At 50.5% G+C, this 20,598-nt stretch overlaps 2 protein-coding genes across 4 annotated transcripts; one reads left to right on the forward strand and one right to left on the reverse strand.

Annotated features, from left to right (window-relative positions):
- Positions 1-2,006: 2,006 nt before the first annotated feature.
- TMEM125 (transmembrane protein 125) lies at positions 2,007-2,657 on the forward strand. Its single transcript, XM_006911382.1, has one exon. The coding sequence runs from the start codon at positions 2,007-2,009 to the stop codon at positions 2,655-2,657; it is 651 nt and encodes a 216-aa protein (XP_006911444.1).
- Positions 2,658-11,348: 8,691 nt separating this feature from the next.
- On the reverse strand, positions 11,349-15,347 carry CUNH1orf210 (chromosome unknown C1orf210 homolog). Of its 3 annotated transcripts, XM_025046414.1 has the most exons (4): positions 15,099-15,347; positions 14,539-14,743; positions 12,269-12,385; positions 11,349-12,121 (listed from the first exon to the last, which is right to left on the reverse strand). In XM_025046414.1, the coding sequence occupies exons 3-4, from the start codon at positions 12,285-12,287 to the stop codon at positions 11,799-11,801; spliced, it is 342 nt and encodes a 113-aa protein (XP_024902182.1). In that variant the 5' UTR covers positions 12,288-12,385; positions 14,539-14,743; positions 15,099-15,347; the 3' UTR covers positions 11,349-11,798. The 3 variants fall into 3 exon arrangements, with proteins under 3 accessions (XP_024902182.1, XP_015444443.1, XP_006911445.1); XM_015588957.2 differs by lacking the exon at positions 15,099-15,347 and having other exon boundaries at positions 14,453-14,818; XM_006911383.3 differs by lacking the exon at positions 15,099-15,347 and having other exon boundaries at positions 14,539-14,817.
- Between the last annotated feature and the right edge of the window lie 5,251 nt (positions 15,348-20,598).

The raw sequence follows: 20,598 nt of genomic DNA on the forward strand, positions 1-20,598 counted from the left end.
GGCCACGTCAGCCAATCAGCTCAAGCCCTACCTAGGAAACACCTGTTGATTCCCCTCCCCCCACCCCGCCACACACACACCCCAGGGCTTACCTGGGTGCAGGTTACTCAGGTGAAGCACCTCCCCGGAAACGGAGCTGGAGCACCTACCTGTCCGGCTAGGATCGGATCCAGCACTTCCAGGCTTGTGAGTGCCCCATATCCCCTCTACGTCCACCGTCCCCAACTTCTCTCTCTGTCCCATCCCTGAGAACCTCCACCTCACCTCAGCCTGACCCAACTGTCCCAGCACACCTGTGCAAGCACTTTCAGCCCAGTGAAGTCACCGCTCTAGGGAATATGGGACTGACTCCAGGGCCCCTCCCCGCCCCACCCCCTACTACTTCTCTTGGGAGCACCTGCACCTGCCTGTCCCACCAGGTTGCCTGGCAGCCCCTGCTGAGGGGTTGTGGAGGACAGACACCTCTTCAGGGATGTAACCCATGTATAGCCATGTATTCACATTCCTGGAATGATCCAGGACTTGTGTCCCGTGTATAAAGAAGGAATCCTATCCCAAACTGGAGGGGAGAATGTTGTGTTCTTTTATTCAAAAAGCATGCTTAGGCATCTATGCAGGCCCCAGAATTCCCATTGGAATTCTGAAATGGAGATATCAAATGACTCATCCCCACTCCTCAAGATAAACATTATTGTCTTCAGTTTTCAAATAAGGAGCCTGGGGCTCTAAGAAGTGAACTCATAGGGGCTTCCCTCACCCTCCCACAGGCCCCGCTTCTGACTAACCCGCAGCCAGCATTTATCACACCAACACACCTGCTGTACCTGGGGCTCCTTGGAGACAGGAACCCCAGCTGCTGACTGGCCTCCCAGACAAGTTAAATGAGTAACCACTGTGAGGTCCCTCACCCAAGTCCCCACAGGTGGTAAAGACTGCAGCTGGGGCTCAAATCCAGAGCCCCCCTTTCCCTTTGCACCACTTTAGAAGAATCTTGCAGGAGAATTGCATTGGGAGGTGGTGAGAGGGGGAAGAGTGGGGGACAGGAAGACCCGTGAGGAGGTGGGGGCGGGAAGCAGAGCTGGAAGCAGTGGAGATGAGGGCAGGGGACAGGGTGGAGAAATGTGTAGAGGTGGCCTCTCCTGAATGTGCATAGGTGAGGAGTACAAAAGGAGGAGCAGGTCTGGGGTAAGATGACGAACTTGGGTTGGACGTGTTGTGTCAGCGGTGACTATGGGACATCAAGGTGACTATTGGCTTATGAATCTAGAGCTCAGGAGGAAGATCCTGGTTTGAGAGAGGGAGAGGGATTTGGGAACCAGCAGCCATGGCTGTGAGATTTGATGGGATGTTTGAGGAAGGAGGGTGTTAGGGGTCAGACCCTAACCCACAAAGAGGCCACAGCCATAAGAGAGAAGAACTGGTGTCAGGCTGCTGGTTCCAGAAGGGTTAAGTTGTAGCCCCCTCCCGCCCCACAACCCTCCCCCTTAGGAGTCAGCAGTGACAGCTGAAGCCATGTGAGTTGGATCTTGAATGAGGCTTTATCTCTGGCTCTTCGTCATCGTCCACCGTGGCACCAGTTCCCCCGGCCAGCTGGGATGAGACAGGCAACTGAGAGAGCCAGAGAGGTCAGGGGCTGGGCAAGTGGGCTTCCCTGGAGCGGTGGTGGTGCTTTCTGTGAGGGAGCTCTCCTAGGGTCATTGGAGAGGCATTCCCAAGGGCAGTGCTGGGGAAAGGGCTTTCCTGGGGGGAGGAGGGGCGGTTCCAGGGGCATGGGAGGATTCCAGGGGTCATCCTATAGCCCTCAGGAGAGACCATGGGGTCAGGTGGGCTGGGGAGGTAACAGCTGTGATTCTCCTCCGCAGATGTTGGTGACCTTACCCTGGACTGTGAGAGGAATAGGACTCTGGACCTCCAGCTGCCAAGCAGGTGGTGGGGGCTCCAGGCCATGACCCACACCCTCTAACCCCAGGTACTGCCTGTTGACCCGACGCATGCCAGATCCAGCCATGTCTGCAAGAGAAGCTCGAATCCCACCCGGCTGGGGGCCGCCCCCAGACATGCTGGTGGAACAGGTGGAATTGTGGTGGTCCCAGCAGCCTCGGCGCTCAGCACTCTGCTTTGCCGTGGCTGTGGGCCTTGTGGCAGGATGTGGGGCAGGTGGTGTGGTACTGCTCGCCTCCACCAGCAGCCGCTCAGGAGAGTGGCGACTGGCGGTGGGCACCGTGCTCTGCCTGCTGGCCCTGCTGGTTCTGGTTAAGCAGCTAATGAGCTCGGCTATGCAGGACATGAACTGCATACGCCAGCCTCACCACGTGGCCCTGCTGCGCAGTGGTGGCGGTGCCGACGCCCTCGTGGTACTGCTCAGTGGCCTGGTGCTGCTGGTCACTGGCCTGACACTGGCTGGGCTGGCCGCTGCCCCTGCCCCTGCCCGGCCACTGGCCGTCATGCTGTCTGTAGGCATTGCCCTGGCTGCCTCCGGCTCGCTCTTGCTGCTGGGCTTGCTGCTATATCAAGTGGGCGTGAGTGGACACTGCCCCACCATCCGCACAGCCGCCCCCTCCACCCACAGAGACAATGTCAGCATCTTCAGCATTTCAGGACAGTTGTCTGCTGGCCAGCGTCATGAGACCACATCCAGCATCGCCAGCCTCATCTGACCAAGCCGGACCCCTTCCCACAGCCTGCCTCATCCTCCACAGAACTCTGCCAGGGCGTGAGTGAGTGTGTATACGAGTGTGTGTGTGCACATGCAAAGGGGATGGTGAGTGTATACAATATGTATATGTCCCCAGGACTGTCCAGTCTTTCTGTGGGGTTGTGCGATGTGTGATGGGAGCCTAAGTGTACCCACACATCCACACCGTGGGGAGAAGAGTGTGCATATTCTTGGAACTGGGTGTTAAGTCCATGGAACTGTCAGAGTCTGTATCTAGGGTCTGTGCAGAGAAGTGTGTTAGATCCCTGGAGATTCTCGTCCCCTATTCTCACTGCCCTTCAAAGCCAATCCGGCCCTCTACCACCCGTCAGAGAGTTCCCCAGAAGTGACTGTTGCCCACCCCAGAGACTGCACCAGCAAGTCTTCACTGAGGAGAGTAACTGGTGGCACAATGGAGAGAACACAGGCTCCAGAGTATGACAGGCCTGCACTGGAATCCGCCTCTACCACTTACCAGCTGGGGAAACTTTGGCAAGTGACTTAGCCTCTCTGAGCCTCAGTTTCTGGAGAGTCATGGTCATGGTCATGATAATCAATCGTGAGGATCAAATGACGTCATGTATGGAAGGACTGGGCACGTAAGAGATGTGCGATAAAAGTGGTGGCTGCTATTATCGTTATTGTCCTCACGTTCCCATCTCACCTAGACACCCTTCCCCTTCCTCACATCCACCCCTTCCAAAGTGAATACTTTGTGCCTATCTCAGGATGACAGAAGTTGCTTTAAAGGTGTCCTCAGGCCTGTGGTTTGTCCTCTTGGGTACTATGAAGCTGGAGGGGACTTGGGAGGAGGGGTGCTCAGCTTCCGGAAGGTTGTGGGTTTCTGTTCCCAGGGAGAGAAGTGGGGGCTGAGTCCTTGGCATTTGCTCATGTGCCGGTTCAAGATGAAAGCTTAAGTATTGGGGTTTTCTCAGCTGGTTTCCTCAGAGGCTGCAGCACCCTACCCCTCCTCTGAAACTAGAACATCCTGGTCTGTGTAATCTCTGCACTGGCTGGACTGCCTCTGGGTTCCTGGGCATGGGAGGGGTATTTGAAACCCCCTTGGGCAGTAAGAGTCACTTCCTGCTTGGGGTTCACCCTAGAAGGGATCTCTCCTTCTATGGGGCGGGGACACTTCCTGGGTGGCAAGGACAAAGTTCCACTGGAAGAGCACTCAAGAGTGTCAGTTATCGTTTCATCACTTCCTGCCTCACAAGGTGCAGATTATGTGAAGCCCCTGAGGACAGAGAGGCAGAGAAGCCAGAGCGTCTCCTAAGAGATGTTGAAAGTAGAGTTACAGAGGCCCCAACAAGAGAACATTGCTTTCAGTTGCCAAGATCAGGGCAATTTCCTGGAGAAAACTCTGAGCTGATGGATGTGGGGCAGGGCGTTGCCGACCCAGGGAGGGAACCACGGGAGCAGAAGGAATAGGGCGTGTCCAGGAGCACCGTGAATTCCAAGGCACCTCAGACTCTACGTCTTCACAATTGAATGCCGTTCCTCTCTGTCTTGAGCTAGCTCCTCCATCCCTCGCCATTCACTCAGCGTGCAGGTCGGAACCTTCAGCGTGGTCCCAGAGGGCACCCTCGCTCTTTCCTCACCCTGCATCCAACGCACACATCAACTCCGGCAGACTTCCTCCATAGATATTTGTGTGGTAATCACACTTACACATTCACTACCCAGACAGAGTCCTCTTCATCTCTGCCTATTTGTGCAGCAGCACAAATTACTGTTCTTCCTACTTTTGCTCTTTTCTCCTCTTAAATCCACCTCTCCCCAACCCCAACATGTACACTTGGGCTCCAGTGACAGTCCTAAAATGAAAATGCAGATTTACCTAGGATCCTCTTTCAAGATAACCTGCAGACTTTCTAGCGCGATTTGGCCTCCTTCTCCCTCAACGCACCCTGTGAGCCAGACATACTGAACGACTGTCCTGACCTCACATTGTTCTCACTTCTCCAGCCTCCATATGTTCTCTCTTCTTGCCTCCCTATCCTTCAAGACTCAGTTCTCTAGGGAACCACATTCTCTGGGAGTCTTCCCTGACCCTCTCCCCCTAAACAAGCGAGTTATCCCTTTTCTAGCCCCAAAGCCTCAACTGTACACACCAGTCTGCAATCCCTTCTCTGTGTGCCTATCTCCTTAGTCCGTTGGTGAGCTCCTCCCAGCAAGGTTTGGGTCTTCTCACCTGTGCGTCCCTAGTTCCTAACATAGGCCTGATAGATAGTATGTGCTTTGCTGGATGAAGGACTCCAACTTGGTTAGATGGCAATGTGTATGCAAGGAACAAGGAGAGAGCCACCTATAATTGGGAAAGGTAGAGAAGTTAGGTTACTGTCCACGGAGGACCCTGAATCTGAGTCCCCACACACTGGCTGCTCCAGAAATTCTTACTCTTCCTGGGTTCCTAAGAGGGAACTATCATTATCACCAACTGTCATTATCACCAACTCCTGGGCCATTAGAGGACCACAGAACACTTCTCCATCCTGTAATATGGGAAGAAATCCTGTTTCTTTTCAGCTAAGATTACCCTCTTCTACAATATTTCTTTTAAGAAACTAAAGGAAAACAGAAACACGGAGGCCTAGAAAATGGGGAAGAGGAAGGGTTACATGGCACAAACAGCCAGATGAGCAGCTAAGCTACTGTAGGCAAGGCCTGTGTCAGGCTCTCCTGGGAAGGTTGCCAGATGAAGAATATGGTTCATGCCCCCAAAGGGCCGATTTCAAAGAGCAGTGGAGAGTTGGCATCTACACAGCCAAGTGGAACGTGTACCGAAACAGTAAGAGCTGGCCAAGGCACAGACAGGGCCAACAGCTAAGATACCCTCTTCTACAATATTTCTTTTAAGAAACTAAAGGAAAACAGAAACACGGAGGTAGAAAATGGGGGGAAGAGGAAGGGTTACATGGCACAAACAGCCAGATGAGCAGCTAAGCTACTGTAGGCAAGGCCTGTGTCAGGCTCTCCTGGGAAGGTTGCCAGATGAAGAATATGGTTCATGCCCCCAAAGGGCCGATTTCAAAGAGCAGTGGAGAGTTGGCATCTACACAGCCAAGTGGAACGTGTACCGAAACAGTAAGAGCTGGCCAAGGCACAGACAGGGCCAAAATTCTACTGCTTCAGTCACTAAAGCCCACCCCCACAACCTCCCACCTCCAGCTTATTTGCTTAAAGCATCTCACTAAACACTATCTTGGTCCACATTGCAACCAGCTGTCCACCAGCCCCTCCATTCTCTCTAAAAATCTACCCCTTCCTCTCTTACTTCCCCTTCCTGTCTTCATCTCCCTGCTGGTTCAGATTCTGTGACCCTTCATTTCACCCACTCCTGAAAGAGTCCTCAACTCTTTAGCCCCCTGTCCCTTTGGTACCACTCTCCCAGCAAACCTCAGTCTGCAGACAAATCCACCCATCTGCCTTCACTGAACCTGCCAGGTCACAGTGAGCCATCGTTAGGGAAGTCTGCAGAGCCAGGCAGCCAGGCATCACCATGAATTTCTCACCAATCTCAAATGTGTCCACAACACAGCTCATCAGTTACACTGTTCCCCTGGTCAGCTTCTGCTCCCTCAGTGACCCTCAACTTCCTTCCGCTCCCTTCACACCCCAGCATCACCCCCAACACCACTCTCTGTAGGCAATATGGCCCCCCACGTCATGAGAAAATGAGAGTCACGTGAAAGGGAGCTTTCATCTTTCTCCCTTAAAATTCCTCCTCCTTATTCCTGTCTGCGCCATGGCCTTGGCAGCCCAACCGAGGAATTTGGACTTTGTCCTCGGGACACTGAGAAACATGGGAAGAGTTTAATCAGAGAAGTACTCTGACACGAATAGGATTTGGGGCTCACTGCTGGCTGCAGTATGGAGACAGGATTAGCCTTCCGAGAAAAAAGAATAAGAAATGGCCAAACAGCCCCTGAAGAAGTGATTTCTCAGCTGAAGCTGCGGGATAAGAAGCCGCTGGCCAAGCTAGAGAGGGTGGGAAGTGTCTCAGAAAGAAGGAATAGAAGAAGAGTTCAGAGACAAAAGAACGTGGCTCCTTCGAGGAACCATGAAGGGTTTGCGTGGCTGTTACCGGAGCATTCTCTGGGAAGAGGCAAGGGGATGCAGATAGAGAGGGACCCTCGATCAGTCCCAGGCTTCAGCAGCTCCTCAGCAGGTGGCACAGTTTCTCAAGGCCAAAAGGAAGCCAGTAAAGGGTTGTTAGCGGAGAAATGGCATGATCAGAATTGCAGTTTAGGACAATTATTCTGCCTGCAGCACAGAGAATTAATTGAAAGGGGCCAAAATGGAGGTAGGGAAATCAGTTCGTTGATTAATGCCATAGTCCAGATGCAAGATGATGAGGCTTAGACAATGGGATGGCTGTTGAAACAGAGCGAAACAGAACAGATGCGATGGATGTTCAGAAGCTGGGACCGATAGGTCTTTGTGACTGACTGGAGGAGCTTATTAAGATGTGAGAGACGTGATGGGTTAATGTTAATAGAAAGAGGTTTAAGATACAAGGAAGAGAAGAGGCTGGTCTTAAAGTCCCTGAGCGGGAGGCAAGGAAGGCCGATCCAAGGCACAAGGTGGAGGGGACTGGGCTTATAACACCGTTTTGTTGGGAGAGAAGGAAGAATGGACACAGGTTAAGTTTGTAAGTTTTGTAGCAGGAAATTAAGGGAAACCCTGACCAAGAACCATTCTCTCTGTGAGGCAGAGTTGGTCTGAAAGAGCTACTGTGGAGAATAGGAGAGGGATGTGACCAAGGAAACAGCAAGATTTCCAGAAGCTTTGAGAGCCCACAGAAGGCTGGAGGCCAGGCATTAATAGAGGCACCAGCCTGGGTGATGGTGGGGTTTTCTCAACAGCACACAGAGGCCAGCCACCAGGTCCTAGGTTGGAATTCACCTGGAGTGTGCAAAGGTGAGAAAATGGGGCAGGTAAGTTGAGGATACTGGCAACAGAGAAGTTCCCATAAGAGACCCTGAAGCCTAAACTGGTATTACATGAAGATAAAAGACAAGAAGGGCCTGATGGAGATGGAGTGGAGTGAAGTGGGGTTAAAGGGTCCTGTTGGGTAGCAGGCGACGTAGAGAGGAGAGCAAGACCTGCCGTATGTTCCTCCTGGGCTCCACAGTCAAACTCTAGGTTCTCAGCCTTGTCACCTTGATCCCTGGATACTGGAAGAATGTATCCCAGAAACTTCCAAATCGGTTCCAATCCAGGTAGAGCTTACATCGTATCAGGCGCATTCCACATGAGACCTTAAGCCTTCTGGGGACACTCAGGTCTCCCTAGAGGAACTTCCTCTGGGCTGCAGGGGACAGACACATGTCCCCTCATGCTCAGCTCTCTGCACAGGACTGGGGCTCCCTTCCTGACTATTCCTCAGGACCTGTGAGACTCCCCTGAGCATGACCATGGAAGGCAGCCCCAGGGACCAGAGGGCTCCCCACTCCAGGGATGGGACATACCACTTCTATCCTCACAGCCTGCTCTCCCAAATCTGGAGCTTGCATCCGGAGACTTCTCAGCCCCCATTCACTAGGGGGTAGGCGGATGCCTGCCCAGGCAGGGTGGATGCCATTATAACAACCAGGAGTTTCCTTCTCTGGATCTGTTTGTTACTTCGGAGTGAGATAATGGCATTATCACTGAGTGAAGAAGCAAGTTACAGTTAACTTGTGTTCGAACCTTAACTTCTCGGTCTATAAAACCGAGAAGTCCTAGGGATGACTGCCTAGGAGAGCTATTGTAAGAAGTACGAGGATATCAGTGCTATTGTTGTTGTTGTTGTTGTTGTTTGTTGTTGTCGTTGTTATATTCTACAGCATCTGAGATTCTAATTCAAGTCCTTTGCTGTCCTTACCAGATCTTCTGGGCTGAGTCCTAGGAAACAGGGACACTCAAATCCCCAGCTCCTCCTCCCTTAGGATTAAGACTGGTTGCCTGTTGTGGGGAGCCACTGCCCTGGGGGTGCCCATAGGCATATGACTAACACTTGCAGATGCTGCTTCTGTTTTCCTTTACTTATATAACTCATTTAATCTTCGAACCATGTGTGGCCAGTGCCATTTTGATCCCTATTTTATTGAGAAGAAATTGGAGCACTGAGGGTTACGTAATTTGCCCAAGGTCACACATCACAGATATGGAAGAGCTGGGATTTGAATCCAGGGATTCTGTGCTCTCAGCTCACCTTTCTACTCTGCCGAAGCTTCTTAAACTTCATGTCAGTGGCTTGTGTGACCCCTGTTTTTGGCCTTGCTTTGGGGACAGCAGGACAACACAGCCAGGAGCTGAGTTGTGCTTGTAGTCAGGTCTGGGTTGGGGCTTCCAGGACAAAGTAGGTAGTGGCAGCTGCTGGGGGATACAGGACAGGGTACAAGGCCAAGGGCAGAAGCAGGCTGGGACCAGGGCCTGAGGCCAGAGGAGAGCAGACCAGAGCCAGGTTTGGCTGAGTCCCAGGACTCCCATCAGTTCCAGCACCCCTGGAACCTGTAGTGCCGGGGGCCAGGCATGTGGAGCACGATGGGAATGATTCTTCAGAGGAATCCAGCAAGGCCTCTCAGGACAGGGTCCAAGGTTCTCATGACCCCAGGGTCCTGCTCAGCCAGGCTTGATGCCCATAGCAGGTTCTGAGAGAAGGTTTTCCTTGCCTACCTTTGTGGGTTGCTAGAGTCGGAAAAAGCAACTGCTAATCTGGGATCAGGCCCTTAGCTTCTCCTGGACCCCTCAGTTGTTCTGACTCAGGTCCCAAGGAATATATGAAAACGAGAAGGGCTGAGCTGCTTTCTGGCCCAGAACTGCAGCCAGGAAAACTCCTTCAGGTGGGCCTTGAGGGAGCAGAAGGGGCAGACCCACTGCATTTACAACAGCTCTTCTCTCGGAGGCCAGGAGGCCTTCTTCTGCTGCTCGGGGTCCTTCTCCAGGCCTCAGCGTGGGGCAGCTTCTGCTGCAGTGCCAGACACAGGGACTTCTCAGGGCTGCGAGAGTTCAACCATCTCTGGACTCAGGAACCTGTAGCTGGAGTTGGGGCTGCATGTGCTGGGCTCCCCTCCTCCCTGGCTGTTTCTCCTGTGCCATGTCCTCTGCTGACAAGCCCTTAGATGTCAGTGTTTCCCCACACAGTTTTCAGCGCTTGACTCTACCCACTTTCCATGATCTAAATCATTCCTAGGGTCTCAGTGACCCTATGGCCAACTATTCCCAAACACATGTCTGCAGACTGGACTTCTCCCCTGTGAATCCATCTGCTCCTTGGCATTGCCCTAGAAATCCCACATCTGACATTGAATCCATATTCCGTGGAAACCTGCTCCTCCTCAATGTACCCAGCCATAGAGCCAGAAACCAGGGCAGCTTCATTAATTCCTTACTACTCCCCACATCCAGCAGTCAACAAGTCCTGTCAACCCCGCCTCCTTCAAATTTCCAGAATGTGTTGCCCATGCCACACCTTAGTCACCTCTCTGTCTCTGCCCTCCGACCCATCTCTGCGCAGCATTCAGAATGACTTTTCTATCATGATTTTGTCACTCCCTTGCCAAACTAGTTCACAGGTGAGCCTAGGTTGCTCCCAAGTTGAAGTGCCAGCTCTCTATCTTAGCACCAAGGCTCTAGCTGATCTGATTCAAACTTCAGCTTTATCACCGCCACTTGCACCACTCAAACCCTATGCTCCAGCCCACTTTGACCTCCTGTTTTTTCTCAAGCACCTCCCTACATTAGTCATCCCTCACTTTCCTTCTCCACTGGCTCTTTCCTCAAAGGTTAACACTGCATCCAGGTAGACACATGTGGGGTGGCCACCTGGTTCATAATGACTTCCCCTGGGAATGACCTGGAACAAACGGGTGGGCTCCCCAAATCACATATGCGCTACAGGAACCTGCCCGCACCAGTCACAGCTGGCTGGACCTGGGGTGGATACTCGACGCAAACTGAGCCAACCAGATTTTCTCACCTGAGTACTCAAAACTCAATTGAGAGTTTAGGGGTCCCAGGCCTGGAGTCTCATTCATGCCCATAAATGACAGCATGCTAGAGGTATTATGCCCAAACTTAGGCTGCAGCGACTACCTGCTTCCTGCCCTTCCAAGTCAGCTATCCCTTTAACTCTATGCAAAGCTAGGATTCTTCCCCTCCCCTAACTTCTTTCCATAGTTTGCAAAAGAAGCTAAGAACCAAAAGAAGCTTAACTGTCTCCCTTACCCCACTATCCACACCAGCAGCTATGACCCTATCCTTCTCTTTGTCAAGTTCTTGATCAAGTCCACTACCTTACTTTTCATCTACTCACTCCTGAGCCCACAGTAATTCAACAAATTTGACAAGTGTTTATTTAGCCTCTGCCTTGTGCAAGACTCTGAAGACACAAATAAGACACAGTTTGTGGCCTCAGGGAGCTCCCAATCTAGCACAGTAGTAAGTGCAAGTTGCAATAAAGATTAAGGTAAAATTTGGCAAGGGTGACGATGGAGAAGCTCACAGGGTGGTGTGAGAGGGAGGGGCTCACAGGAGGCATCCTGGAGGAGGGGGATGTTCGAGCAGTGTCTCCCAGCTATGAGTGACAAGGAACATTTTTACGCATGAGTTCTATTTCAGGAAAATAAAAATGAGTGACTTTTCATTTTTATTTGAAATGAAAATAGATTTATTAATACCTGTGAAAAAGGTAATATATTATAACCATTCGGATTACCCACTTTATTGATAGGAAAAAATTCAATAGGAAACTTGGCACACTGATTTTCACCTGCTAAAATGTTATCTGGCACATAAGAATAATAATTAGGTAGATAGGGAGTATAATAGAAAAAGGCAAGAAAGGAAACCAAGAGGCTAACAGAGGCCTTATTTCCACAGTTAGGCCCTTGGTGGGCTTTATCCTGAGAATAGCAGGGAGTCACTGAGGGTTGATGAGTAAGAGATGGTCATTGTCACTTTGATGGCTAGCGTCAGGGAAAGGAAGATTGCTCTATCCCTGATCACCCCTTAAACCTTAACCACCTCTGTCCCTGAGGCTAGTAGCTCCCATGCAATATCTGCTGTCTTTAAGCTGTCAGGCATGAGGGGGCCAGGGGTGTCCAAAGATCAGGTTTCAGAGGGAGAAGTGGTTCCTGTTGTCCTCTGTCCCCAGCCCACTGGCCCCAGGCTGAATGTAATTGTCCTCGATGAAGCCATCATCATCGTCATCTTCACCCACTTCTGGGCATACCCTCTTCCTGGTCTCGGGCAGTGGGCGGTGCTGGTAGCTGGCACGGTATTTGCGGCAGAGGTGGCATTTGGCAGCAAGTGCAACGAGGAGAGAGAGGACCACAGCCCCTAGCACAACCCCCACCAGCACAGGCCATGCCCGGGCCCCAGTGCCTGGTTCAGGGGACATGGCTGATGCTGTGGGGAGCTCTGAGGGCCCCACAATGGCTGTGGAGAAAAGGACAGCATTATGGAAGGGACCCCAGATGGGCTCCTTGAGGAAACTGAGAGGAATGCAGACAAGGTCCTTCCCCCAACCCCAGCATCTAAGGGGAATCCACCGCCCTCCTCAGCTCCCCTTCCACTGCCACTCACTTTGGTTTGTCTCACTCATGGAGGGGCCAGAAGACACCGGTGAGCCTCTGCCTTGGCCACAAGAGTCCTGGCTCCGAGAAGATCCCCACGCACCAAGCAGACCTGGGGCACAGAGTCCTGGAACATACACACACAGGGATGGCCAACAGGCCACGCATTTCAGGCCACACAGCCATGTTAGGGTGCTGCACAAATTCTGGAGACTGGACAACTGACCATAACCAGTTGTTCACCAGAGAAACAAGCTGAGCCACAGAAATGGGCTATTTGTAAGGGAACATTGTAAGGTCCAGCTCTGGAAGTGGCTGAATAAATAACTCAATGCTAGAACTTTCACTGAGCACGTCTTATGATTCAGGCACCAGGCAACATGCTCACAGAAATCTGTAATGTGGGCATAAACATATCTCTTCTCTATAGATGGGGACTCTGAGGCCCGGAAGGGTAGCTAATTTGGCAAAGTCCCAGGACTTGAACCCAGTTCTCTTATACCAGGGTCCAGAGCCCATCTGATACACTGCTTGGTGAGCTGAGTTTGAGACGAAGGGGCACAGGTAGGCCAGGTTCCCAGAGATGGACAACAGCAATTGCTTGCAGCTAATGGGCCAAGTGGAGACCACATGTAGAAGATGGTGCCAGTCCCCACCCAGGGCAGGGGTCTCAGACACAGCCAAAACAGCCCTGGCCCCTCTGCTCCTAAGTTAGAAGCCTCTGCTACCCCGCCTGTAACCACAGCCCTCAGGCACACTCCCTCAGAGGCAGACCGTATTCAAGGAGTAGCTAAATGCAGATCACCTGAATCGGGAAATTATCAGGGTAAGAATGACTAAGGCTGGGGAGGATCTAGAAGAGGAGCACCTGAATTAAGGGAGTATCTGGAAGAAAATCATCTAGGCTTGCAAATACCTGGAGAAGCAGCACCTGAATCAGAGGAATCTCTGAGGAAGCAACATCTGAATTAGGGAAGTATCTATAGGAAGAGCACCTAGGTTAGGAAGTACCTGTTGGAGGACCAGCTAGGGCTAGAGATTATCTGCAGATGTGGAGTACCTGAATCAGAAGAGTACTTGGCGAGGAATATCCAGGATAGGAAAGCACGTAGGAGAGAAGCACCTAGTTCAGGGGAGTGCTCCACCATCGTCTTTAATTCCGGTACCTTAACAAGACCCTCTTTCCTCACTGCCAACTAGTCACCAAGCCCTGTAAATATCTCTGGAACAACTATGCCCCTGCTCAGCATCCCTACTGCCACCGCCCTTGTCCAAGCCACCTTCATTTTATACCTCGATTTTTGCAATAACCTCCCAACTGCTAGTCCATTCCCCCAGAATAATGGACCTAAAGCCAAATCTGACCCATCTGCTTAAAATTCCTTCAAAAGCTCCTCAGGGCCAGGGCTACATACAAATTCCTCCACCTCACAATCCAGCACATGGCCCTCAGGCCAAACTCTCCTTTCTCTGCTCCACAGTTCCCTCCACCATGTCCTCCCCAACACACATACACACCTCCCACAGCACCCACCCTCCACTTTCCCAGCCATCCCATCCCTGCTCAGTTTTTTGTCTGCCATCCCTCAAGGCCAAATCAGATCATGCCTGCCTGACTGTGAGGTTGTCCCAGGACCCCTTTACTGACCTAACCTATCAACTACCAGTCAGAACTGGCCAGTTACTAGATGGGCAGCTAGCTCCCTGGGGGCAAGGACTGGGCTGATTAACCTGTATCCTGGGACTTCCACAAAGCTTGGTACTCAACTGCTCAGTATGTGTTTGTGAGAAGAGTGAGGGAGAGAGCTGAGAGTGAATATGGGGCGTGGGGCATTAGAAAGGAGAGGTAAATCATTCACTTCTTCATTAGCAAACATTCATTAGGTGCCTACTATGCCTACACTATGCACTGAGTCTCCAAAAAAAAAAGGCTTTGTTACATTGAAATTGATATAATTCGATGAGATGTTTCTAAGAATTATTCCTATTCCTTTCCTTCCTACCCTGTCCCTGTGAATTCTTCTCAAGGACACATACCCACACCCACAGGCTGTCATCCTTCTCCCTCAGGTCACACCCTCTGATCTTCACAGACATACACCCTGATTTGTAGCTCCTTTCCCGCTCCCAGGAGCCCTCAGGGATCTGTGGGTTCTCCTTCCCAGCCCCCCAATTTTTCCCCTCTGCTCCCCACCTGTAGACCTGTATACAGTCCGCGGAGAAAGCTTCCGGCTGGGGCGGGCAGACAGGTGGGCGGGCCAGAGCTGCCGCTTGTCTTACCTGGGGACGCAGCAGGCGGGGCTGGAGGCGCAGGTTAGGGAGGAGGGCTGGGCAGCAGGCAACGCCCCCAACAGGAAGGACTCGCTCTACATCTAACCAAGCTTTTGCCGAGAACCTTACTGGCACAGGCCTCACCCCCACCCCCAGTACTGGGGGAGGGGCGTGGGTTGGTGCAGCTGGGATCCAGAGAGGGGTCCAGCAGGCCCTAGAAAGGCGGATGCATTAGCAGGCAGCTGCTCAGGCTGACAGCCCTAATAAGCAGTGAGTTTCCGGTAACAGGTACAAAGTCCAGAGTTGAAGAGGGAGCTTTGCAGGCCTGTGAAGGCGGTGGGCCGGAACTGGAGGTGGGGCAGGTGGGGGAGGTGAGGGAGGTGGGGGAGGTGGGGGAGGTGAGCATTCTTCCCAGGCAAAGCCAGAGAGATCAAGAACAGTTATCATTGCCTGCAAACGTGTGTGTAAGCCTGTGGGGGGAGGGGATGTGGAGGTCAATGGGGAGTATTCAGAGACCTTTTGGGGGGTGTATATGTGCCCTTGGGGTGTTATCATGTGTTTGTACTTACCTGGATAGAGGGTTCAGGCCTTCATGTGGATGTCAAGGATCCTAGGACCCCACAAAGGTAGGATCTGAATCCCTCTTTTGCCCTACTCCTTGTCCCCAGGCCTAGTGCCTCCTTGTCCTTGAAGACCCAGTTCCAGAGTCACCTTCCCTGAGTCCTCAGTCTACTCTGGCAAGCCCCGCCTCCTCCATGCCTGTGCACCCTCTATCACAGCATTTCTCTATCTTGTAATGATTTCTTCCTGTGCTGCCTCCCACATTAGCCTGCGAGCTCTCCCAGGGTGGAGTCTCTGCGTTCCCAGCATCTGGCACAGGGCAGGCTCTCAGTAAATATCTAAAGGAGGAAGGACTGCAAGAGCTAAACCAAGCAAGCACAAATATTGACAGGGACCCTGAGGGCACAGGGGCTGTAGCCAGGGTTTGCAAGGGGGCCTGCCAGAACTGCAGCTGCAAAGTGAAGGCCAGTTCATGCAGAACCTTGAATCTTTAGCACGGATTCCGAACTTTTACTATCAATGACCCCTTCCTACTCCTCCCAACGCGTCTAGCACCTACACTTCAAATTCTTTGCTTCAGTCACACCAAATTGTTCTCTGTTCCTGGAACCCACCATGCTCTCACCTCCTAGGCTCTACATGCACTGTTCCTGGGACTCTGAATTCCTCTAACCGTTCCCTCCAGCTCCTCCCCCGACTTGTCCATCTCCTACCTGGCTGCTTTTCCTCTCAGGCCTACTCATCACTCAGGCCCCAGTTTAGGTGCCTCTTTACCCAGACAGCCTTCCCTGACTCTAGTATGTGTCTCTCCTCCCCTCTTCTGTGCCCCCGCAGGCCCCAGCTCCTCTCCCCCATATTCCTGACCATAATATTGTGATTTTTCTCTCTATTTGGCAGGGTCCCGTACAAACCTGAGAACTCGGGGTAGGGTCTGCACCTGTCTTGTTCCCTTTCAAATCCCCAATATCTAAAATAGCGACAATAAATACTTCTGAAATAAATGAATGAGAGGAAAGTGAATACTATCCGGGACAGAGGAGTGAGAAGTCAAGGGAGGTTGAGAGTTTCCTTTGATTTTGAAGCAAGGAAATTATAGCATCCAAAAGGTATTCATTGAACACCTACCATGTCCCGAGCACTGCGATTTTCTTTTTTAATTATTCATATAACGTAACCGTATTTACATAACAAGAAATTTACCATTTTAGCAATTGTCAGTGCACAATTCAGGGGCATATAGTACATTCAGAACGATGTACAACCATCACTGTATCTCGTTCTAAAATGTTTTCATCACACTGAAAGGATACCCCCTGCCCACTGAGCCGTCACTCCTCATTCCCTGCCCCCCAGGCTCCAGCAACCACAAATCTGCTTTCTCTCTCCTCGGATTTGCCTGTTCTTGATATTTCATACACATGAAATCATATTTGTGCCAGCTTTTTAATGAACTATTTCATTTACTCCTTATAACTACACTATTAGTTAGATATTAATTAGCCCCTTAACAGGTGAAGACAATGAGGCCATAAGAAGGGAATTTGCCTAGTCCCACAGAAGAAATCAAGTAAAGTTCTGTACATCCATCCGTCAGTCATTTATTCAATGAATATTTATTGAACACCCACCACAGAGCCACAGCCAGCCCATTGGCATGCATGGCAGAATAGCAGAAGGCAACCTGTTGGGTGCCCCCACAGCATGGAGAGCAGAGAGCAGGCTGGGTATTGGCACCCACTGGTCTCTCAGCCAGGAGCTCGAGCTCTGGTGCAGTGGACAACCCTTACGACCTTCTACGGCAACCCTGGCAACTATGTGGTAGGCACTGTGCTAGCTGCTAGGGACAGAGTTCCTGCCACCATACAGCTTTCATTCTGGTGGGGAAGACAGCCAATACACGAAGAAATAAATAAAATTATTTCCGATAATGGTGAGTGCTACGAAGAAAATAAAATAGCTTCATGTGGTAGGGAGTTGTGGAGGGGGCTACTACATTATATTAAATAGTCAGAAAAAGAGGGTGTTCACTAAAGAGGGAATGTTGAGCCAAATGTTTGAGTGAGACAGCAACCATGCCATATCTAGGGAAAGGGCAGAGACCGAGAGGCAGGAGCATGGCTGGCTTGTTCAAGCAACAGCAGAAGGCCAGATGGGTGGGATACAGTAAGTGGAGAGAGGTGGGAGGAACTGCATCAGGAGCCTGTCAGAGGCCGGCCTCATCAGGTCCTTCCCTCAGTGAGGTGGGAAGCCATTGATCTAAGTAGAGGACTGAAGGACTGTCCTTTAGCTTCTGTGTGAAAAATGGGTTAGAGGAGGCCTGGGTAGAAGCGAGGAGGCCAGTTAGGAAGCTGGTTAGGAAGCTATTGCTATCACCCAGGAGAGAGGGTGAAGGAACTAAAGTTTTGCTTCTCCGAAGCTGCCTTTTTGAGATATTGATGTTAATCTGCTTATTAAGAAACAAAACTCAGAAAGGACCTTTCACTCTTCCCCCTTTCCTGCCCAAGAAATTCAGACAGAAAAACCTGATTAAGGAAGGAAATCCATAGCCTAATTTGAATTAAGTATGGGAAATAGGAGGGCTTCAGTCAGGGACCTGTTAACTAGATATCCCGTGTCCCATTGTTTCTGAGTTGCCCAGCAAGAATTTGCCTGCGAGTGTGTGCGAGTGTGTGCAAGTGTGTGCGAGTGTGTTCTGCTCTTCCTCAACTACCTGTAAATCGCCCATTCTCACTTCTGAAATCTAAGACTCTGCCCCCTTCTCCTTTGTCTAAAATGTCATATATCCCCAATGTTGCCTCACTGTCTTTGGAATTTTCATGCTTATGTAAATTCCCCATGCACATGTATTAAAATTTGACTTTTCTCCTGTTAATCTGTCTCTGTTAATTTAATTATTAGCCCAGCTGGAAGAACTAAGACGGTGGGAGGAAAAGCACTAATTTTTTTTTTTTTTTTTTTTTGCCCCCACAAGGGAATGTGGCATTAGGGTAGTCAGGTAGAAATGGGGAGAAGTACTCAGATTCTAGATGTATTATGAAGGTGGAGGCTGCACAATTTGCTGACTAGGTGCGGGGGGGGGGGGCGGGACGGGGGAAGGGATCTAGAATAACTCCAAAGTTTCGACCCGAGCAACTAGTAGGATAGAGTTGTCATTTATTCAAGTGGGAAGACTCTGAAGGGACACATTTGAGAGGGCAATCAGGACCTTGGTTTTGGACATGCTAGATGTGCGATAGATGCCCATGAGACATCCAGGTAGCATCCTAAGTAGGCAGTAGCATAATTTAGCCAGAATGCAGGGGAAGGTGAAGGCTAGAAATATGTTTGGGAATAGGAAAATGTGGATGATTTTTAAATCTAGTCATCTAGGTGTAGAGAGAGAAAAAGGCTGAGGGCTGAGCTCTGGAGCACAGTGGGAGTCGGGGGAGTAGAAGGAGAAGCAGGAATAAGGTCGAGGCATGACCAGCAGCATGGTGGGAATAAGACATGTGAGACAGGTGTCGTGAAGGCCAGAAAAAGTGTTTCAAGGGCAAGGCCTTGGTCAGCTACGTCAAATGCTGATGATATGTGCAACTAAGATATATACTGAGAATTGACTTTGAAGTTGGCCATGTGGAGGTCACTGGTAACCTTGACAAGAGCAGTTTCACCAGTATGTTGAGGACAAATGCCAGACTGGAGCAATGCATAAGTATGGGAGCAGAGGAAGTGGAGACCACTTCTTTAAGGAATTTTGCTATAAAAGGAGTAGAGAAGTGGTGCAGACACTGGAGGCTAGGGTACAATCAAAGGAGGATTTTTTTTAAGGCCAGGAGCTGTTAGACCATGTGTGTGTGCTGGCCAGAATAATCCAGGAGAGAGAGAAAATTGACAATGCAGAAGGCAAAGAGAAGGGACAGTGGGGGCGTGAAGTCCTGAAGGTGTAAAGAGGCATGGGGTCCAGTGCACAGGTTGACCTTGAGCAGGAGCAGGGAGAGTCCCTCTGAGGAAGGTGGAGTATAAAGGTGAAATGATGGGAGCCTTAGGGAGTTTTCTTCTCATGGCTTCTGTTTTACCAGAGAAATAGAGAGCAATGTTATTGGCTGAGAGTGAAGAGCAGAGAGGTACTGGAGTTCAAGGAGAGAAGAGAAGGTATGAATCGGTCATCCAAACCTGCCAGCAAGTGAGAGGCTCACCAGGCAGTAGCAAGACCCCTGCTGAGGTGAGCAACATGAATCTGAAGTCAGTTGGAGTAGCTGAGTATTTTTGTTTTATAGCCATTCCAAGTGCAGATGGGGAGAAGATGAAGAGAGCGATTTAACCAGGATGGAGATTTGAGGGGCAAATCAGATAAAGCCAGGGAGGGACAAGGGAGCCAGACTTGTAGGCACAGAAGCAATGCCATGATGACTCACGCAATCTGGGCCCAGTAAAGAAGGCAGTGAGGACAGGGTAGGGAGGTGTGAGGAGCCCTGACAAAGAGGTAGGATCAGTGGATTTCAGGAGCAATTGCTGGGGTACTAGAGAGAGTAAGTTGAAAAAATAGAAAGTGGTAAGCAGATGGTGACATATGGAAATGGAGGTTACCAGGGAATGCAATTCTTGGTAAAGACAAGCTCTAAGATATGAACCAGAAAGTGGTCTTGAGGTAGGGCCTGCAGACTAATGAGGGTTTTACTATTATCTAAAGCATGTGATCAACTTAACCTTTTGCATCAGAGGTCTAATGATAACATGCTAATAGCCCTACTAATAAATGGCAGAGCCAGGATTCAAACCCAGCTCTTCTGACTCTAGGTCCAGCACCTTTCTATTTTATCCCAACTATATCCCTCTACTCTGTCAAACTAACAAATTTTCACTTCCATGACTGAAAGTATTTTTGTAAGTAAGGTTTCACTGAGCCAAAAATGCTAACCAGAAAAACCAGTCTTGGGGCATGGAGTCTAAACTATCAGCAGCATGGCTACGTAGAAGGGAGAAGAAAATGGTCAGAAAGAATTTACCTGAGCTATAGGCAAAGAGGTGTGGGAAGGTGATGGGGGGCAGCTCTGGAATAGCTGAGTCCACATAAAGAAATATCTGCCCCCGGGCAGCAGTCAGGGAAGCCCTCCTGTAAAGGAGTGGGGGAAATGGGGTGGGTTCCTGGAGTTAGATGGTGCCTGACTAAAATAATCTACAGAAATAGCCACTTGAAAATTTGAAATTACAACAGGCAAAACAGGAAAGTGAGAAGTCTTTTGTTAGCTGGTCAGCAGCCATTAACAGACTACCAGTTCTCTCTCTCTCTTCTTCTCCAGCTGCTGTGAATTAATTTAGAACATCTCATTATTTTTTTATTATCAGCTCCTAAGAGTAAAATTTACCATCAAAGTATTTGATTCCTCACGATCATTTGGAGTGACAGATAGCAATCGCACTGCCTTCCAAAGATTTGAATATATTTCCCAACCAACCTCAAAAGGATGCTAAGCTAGCAAAAGAAGGAGATGTCCCAGTCCTCACCTTGTACCCACTCCCTTCTCCATC

The sequence above is a fragment of the Pteropus alecto genome, unplaced genomic scaffold (assembly GCF_000325575.1).
Source record: "Pteropus alecto unplaced genomic scaffold, ASM32557v1 scaffold484, whole genome shotgun sequence".
Lineage (NCBI taxonomy): Eukaryota > Metazoa > Chordata > Mammalia > Chiroptera > Pteropodidae > Pteropus > Pteropus alecto.